Source organism: Brachyhypopomus gauderio, unplaced genomic scaffold, assembly GCF_052324685.1.
Source record: "Brachyhypopomus gauderio isolate BG-103 unplaced genomic scaffold, BGAUD_0.2 sc51, whole genome shotgun sequence".
Taxonomy (NCBI): Eukaryota; Metazoa; Chordata; class Actinopteri; order Gymnotiformes; family Hypopomidae; genus Brachyhypopomus; species Brachyhypopomus gauderio.
In genome coordinates, this window is record NW_027506876.1 from 706,515 (window position 1) to 712,514 (window position 6,000).

The window sequence follows — 6,000 nt, forward strand, 5'->3', positions numbered from 1 at the left end:
CCCCCCACCACCACTCCCCCTCCGTGCACGTGTTTAGAAACACAGATTAACTTCCATATGTGCAATACAGACGGAAAGATCAGGCGGGTGATGGAGGGCTTGTTGCCGTGGTCACACCAGTGCTGGTGTGTACGCATCATTCTATGTACGCATGTGTGCATGCATCCGAGCCGTGATTTTCCACTACAGCTGGCCATTAGCATGATCCCAGCTTGCATGTAATTTAGCACTTGAAAACACAAACAAACCACTTAAGAATGATTGGGCTTTAAAATGCATAATGAAAGAAGAACTCTACATTTACAACTCAGGTTGGCGCAAATAAACATCTTTAAAAACACCGGGGAATTAAGGTTTCATGTTTTGTGTTCCTTTTTCCTGGTGTGATTGTAAGCTCAGAAACACACAAAAGACACGTTTGAATAAACAAATCCATCAGCACAAAACAAGAGAAAGCGAGGAAGCCCCGGGTCGCTCTTACGGCGCACCACTGAGGTTGCAGAGTTGCTGGAGGTTACCGAGCGATTCGGGGCGTGACAAATACTGCAGACAAAAGCAATCAAACCCGAGAACCCTTGCAGCAACCAGGGATCCACTTGCAAAAAGATCGGATCGAGCATCGGCGGTAACCACGGCCGGGGTGGGAGGCCGACCTGAAGTCTCACCCATGTCTCACCCATGTCTCACCCATGTCTCACCCATGTCTCACCCATGTCTCACCCAGGTTTGCCAATACAAAAAGCCTGAGCGGCAGAGGGGATTCGAGCGACTCTGTCATGAAACAGAAACTCCGACTGATAGAGAGACTGTTTAAAATGTACATAATGCACACACTGTACATTGTGAAGGTGAAGCAGGTAGACAAAGCAGAGAAACGAGACTCTCACACACCTGTAGGCAGACGTGCACGGACACAGACAGGTTCGAGAAAACAAAGCCTGAATTTATTGTATCAAATCTTAAAACAGCTCATTTGACAAATCTTAAAATAGGTCCAAGGACAATTGCAGTGCTGCTAAGCATGAGATAATGAAACATGCCCCCCCCCCCCCCCCCCCCCCCAAGCGGATAGAATGAGCTGGTGTAAATCAGAGTGTGTAGAGTGAAAGTTGGAACAGTCCTCTCTCACTCTCTCCCACCCTGTGTTTCTGTCTCTCTCTCTCTCTCGCTCTGTATTTCTGTTCTAAATGAGAATGAAAAGATGCCGGCTGCCTCTCTCTACACCCCCCCCCCATACTCCATTATCTGGACTGCAGTGCAAACCCAGACCATTCAGTTTTTCTTATGGTCTGGATTCCATGGAAAATTAAACAAATATGCATTCAGACAGACACGGAAATAGAAAGACAGCCAGACAGATTCATATACCAACTGATACCCACAGACAGACAGAAACACAGACAGACAGGCAGACAGTCGAGTTATTTGTGTATTTCCTGCCATACATTTTAAAACTCATGTTTAGAAATCTCGGAATGTATTGAAACCACCACAAGGTCAACAACCTCTCCTGCCATGCAGAGTGCATCAGCTATAATTCAGCCTGTTTTAAGAAGAACCTTTATGAAAAGACCACCTGGTACAGGTAACTAACCTGCCTTTAGTGTAAACACACACACAGTCTCCTACAATGTAACATTACTCATCATTTCATTATTGATTTTCACACTCAATTAGATTTTTTCTCCTCCTCCAGTTGTATGTAATTATGGTGGAAGGACAGACAAGAGGCTGAGGACACTAGTCACACGGGACAGAGGACAAGCCCCGGAGACCAAACCGCAGGACAGGACACCGTCTGTCTCTCTGCTGTATTCATAAGACAGGACACCGTCTGTCTCTCTGCTGTATTCATAAGACAGGACACCATCTGTCTCTCTGCTGTATTCATAAGACAGGACACCGTCTGTCTCTCTGCTGTATTCAGAAGACAGGACGATGTCTGTCTCTCTGCTGTATTCATAAGACAGGACGCCGTCTGTCTCTCTGCTGTATTCAGAAGACAGGACGATGTCTGTCTCTCTGCTGTATTCATAAGACAGGACGTCGTCTGTCTCTCTGCTGTATTCATAAGACAGGACACCATCTGTCTCTCTGCTGTACTCATAAGACTGGACGCTGTCTGTCTCTCTGCTGTATTCAGAAGACAGGACGCCGTCTGTCTCTCTGCTGTATTCATAAGACAGGACGACGTCTGTCTCTCTGCTGTATTCATAAGACTGGACGCTGTCTGTCTCTCTGCTGTATTCATAAGACAGGACAACGTCTGTCTCTCTGCTGTATTCATAAGACAGGACGACGTCTGTCTCTCTGCTGTATTCATAAGACTGGACGCTGTCTGTCTCTCTGCTGTATTCATAAGACAGGACAACGTCTGTCTCTCTGCTGTATTCATAAGACAGGACGACGTCTGTCTCTCTGCTGTATTCATAAGACAGGACGCCGTCTGTCTCTCTGCTGTATTCAGAAGACAGGACGCCGTCTGTCTCTGCTGTACTCATAAGACTGGACGCTGTCTGTCTCTCTGCTGTATTCATAAGACAGTTTCTTATGAACACCTTATTCTTTATAAAGTGATTTCATCTACATGTTTTACACCGAAACTGAATATGTTTTAGAGCTTTCTAAAGTCTTAATTCAGCGTTTTATTAGCCTGGCTATTCCAGACTTTATCCCGCCTGTCCTAGATTTTTCCGAGAGGTTCTACAAGGCAGCCATTTAGTCCCAGAGCTCTACATGTCTGGAGTGTCTATTAAGTTTGAAGTCAGTTTTAAGGCTCCTCTGAGTGACTCTGTGAATGGAGACGGATGGAGATGGATGGAGACGGATGGAGCAGGCAGCCCCCGCTGCACATGATGGAGTACCCAGGTCAGGAGAGTCTGCCGCACACCCTGCTGAGCGCTCTCACGAATCGAGCCCACAGTGCTAACGGATGAAGTCCGTGCACGTTAACCGGCTCCGGTTAATGATAGGCAAGTCGACGGGTATTTTTCACCCCTCCCGCGGGAAAGTGCGCTGTGGCGGGAGTGGGCACGGATCCTTTCCGCGCTACGAGAGCGCCAACGTTCGCACCGCAACCTGAATGTGGGAGGCCGGCGGACAATCAGCGAGCGGACACAGGTCAGACTTCAGCCTGCGTAACTAATCACCCGGGTGAAGGAGTCTGGCACATCCACCATCATCACTCACCAGCGACACACTGATAAGGCCTGTGAGTCCACTTGTAGGTCACATGTCCGTGTCCAGATTTATCCGTTCTTCCGCTAGGGCGCCGCAAACGTTAAAGTCACCATTACAGGGGGGAGGGCAGCCTGCCTCATAAATTACCCCCCATTAAGGGCTAAACGAGGGTGAGTCTGGCTAGCTGGCACCGCGCAGGTCCGGGGTGGTGGTGCCGTCATTACCCCGCCCTCGCTGTTTCGTCTGTCCCGTCGTTTGGTTTCATTTAAATGTAAATTTGCGTGTGCAAACCCGTGAGCGTGGCCACGCTGCCCGCGTGAGACGCTTTCCTTAATGGGCGTGGTAACAACGCAATCTCTCACACTTTGACCTTCACACGCCACCCCGCAGAAAAACCATAAAACCTACACAGGAATCGTAATAACACAGCGTCCTTGTGTGTGTGTGTGTGTGTGTGTGTGTGGGTGTGCTCCCATATGAGTAGACAAACTCTTTGGGCAGTGGACTTATAAACAAACCCAAAGTGCCACGTGAAAATGGGGAGAAAAGCTCAAAAGGAATGGGGGGGGGGGGGGTATGTCCTGGACAATAACTTAATCATTCAGCTTCCCTGATGTCTCATTCACTGTATGAAGCTCTAACGTGAGACGTGAGGTTTGTTCTCTAGTCCTGAAAAGTGAACAGTCCAATGGAGCATTTATATAGGGTAAAACCGATGGAGATCAATGTCTAACCTACTACTTACTGCTTTACACCGACACCCCTGTGGGATAAAACAGCGTGTCAGCAACTTACTGGCAACTTCCTGACTGGAATAGTTGGTTGCAAATGCATTCTCAGATATTTTTTTTCACAGAGACTAAAGTGGTGATCTATAGACCCTATAAGCCTAGTGATTTTCTATGGATTTTTCTGAGGTTTTATTGTCTAAGTAAACGTAAAATATAACAGACAAAGCAAAATTTCCAGTACAGTAATTCAACACAGATGGTAGAGCGGGCTATCAGCAACTGGCCCAGGCGAGACTCGGGTGGGTCGCACGCATGCGGTCCTGAGCTCATGCTGGAGCCTTTGTGAGTTTCATCCGTGCCCCGCTGAGACTGTTAAAGGCGGCCTGGCACGGGGCATTAATGTGGATGTGTGAGGCCACGCGTGAGCCGCACTCCTGGCGAAGAGACGCTCAAACGCATCGATCTGGGCGCATGTCCCACAGCGCAGTGTGAAGGGCAGGTGCTGGAGGAATCGCGCCTACACACAACAGTATCGGAAAGGCCTTCTTCCTCCAAGCTCTGAATGAAGCAGCACTTTAATAATGTTTCACTTGGGTTAATTACAGTGGCTGCATGGCAGCGGCAAAAACCCCATTTGTAACTGCTACTTAACATTCGTTTAAATTTAATCAAGAGACATTCAATAACGAACAAAAACAGTGTCACCGATTTTGCTTATAAATACGCTGTCTGCTGCGCGCAGTAGTGATCTAATGGGTTTAAATCACACATGTTTTCTGGCTTGGCGTAGCCTACCGTGCCAATAATACCTTCACAAAATAACTGCGAACTACAAGAGAAAGACCAGGAGATGCTTCTCCAACAGAAACCCTTCCTATTTTTATAGTGCAAGTACACACAGAACTTTGTTCTACAATAGATACAACAGATTGTCCTTGCAGTAGTGTAGTAGCTCAATCATCAGAGGTGATTCAGTAACGAGGTGGCAGACTACACATTGATTCATTGATTTCCAGTCATCAAACACCTCGACGGAACAAAAGCGAGTAATTCTACCGCAATAAGGACAAATGATCGCCTGTTGCATCTTCTTATTGTCAGTCATTCCGGACCGCCCGACTATGAGTGTGCTTATTTATAATGAGAGCAATATCGAAACACTCTGGAGAATGCCTTATTACTCCCGTCTGTGTACATAGGACAGCTATTATAAAGAGCTATAATAAAAACAAGCTACGTGTCCTCTATATTTAACAAAAACCAATCATCTCATGAATAGTTCACGCACCACTAGTCACCAAACTAACATCCAGTCTCCACCTCGGCAGGAGAGCATGTGTAGCTGTAGCTGACTCACGGGCAACCGCATCCACTAATGGGATCATTTTTTAAATTGGGTTGTTTTCCCAACAATTATCCGATATAGGTACCGGTGCAAAACGAAACACTGTTGTATATGCACTCAATACTGGTGAAATTGCGTTTCTAAATGTTGTTCTTACCTCGGGCGCTTTCAGACTTTGCGCAAAGAAGGAAAAGTAAGGCGACGTCCAGACAGAGCCGACGTCCGTATCTCGGACTTGGCATTTCTCTTCTCTTTTCCTCAGATGCGTTTGCCGCAGACCATTTTCTCCTTTTTCAGGCTTTCGATCGCGTTGAAGAAACCGTTTCCAAATACAGCACTGGAGAACGATGCGCAGTCTGTCTGACTTCACTGAGTGAAGCGAACACCATCACCGGCATTTCTTTTGCTCGCAACTTCTATCGCCAGAAAGTAGAAACTGCGCCCTCGCCCTGCTCTCGAATACCTTGCTCCGGTCTTTCGTACTTTCAAGTGTCTCACGTCTGCGAGCGGCGTCAGCCAATAGCGCGGCGCGGTGGGCGGACGAGTCCGCAGCATCAGCACCCGCCTCAGCTGCAGCACGCGCGAGTGGCCGCGCGCACAACTGCACGCGAGCGAATCTGCTGCCTTGTCGTCTCAAACAACAAGAAAGGCCACATTCGAAGTGAAAAAAGTCGTTTAGTGATCGTTTGCTATTTATACATGTAAAGTTAATTAAAACCGCTCTTTGAAGCGGTTTATTGTTTA

The 6,000-nt window shown here is 47.4% G+C and overlaps 1 protein-coding gene across 4 annotated transcripts in view; it reads right to left on the bottom strand.

Moving 5' to 3' along the window:
* unc5db (unc-5 netrin receptor Db) overlaps positions 1-5,750 on the bottom strand; it is a 118,598-nt gene extending 112,848 nt beyond the window's left edge. For all 4 annotated transcript variants that reach the window (XM_076987140.1, XM_076987137.1, XM_076987138.1 and 1 more), the window contains exon 1: positions 5,414-5,750. In XM_076987140.1, the coding sequence (XP_076843255.1) occupies positions 5,414-5,498 (85 nt within the window). In that variant the 5' untranslated portion in view covers positions 5,499-5,750. The remainder of the gene's footprint in view (positions 1-5,413) is intronic.
* Between the last annotated feature and the right edge of the window lie 250 nt (positions 5,751-6,000).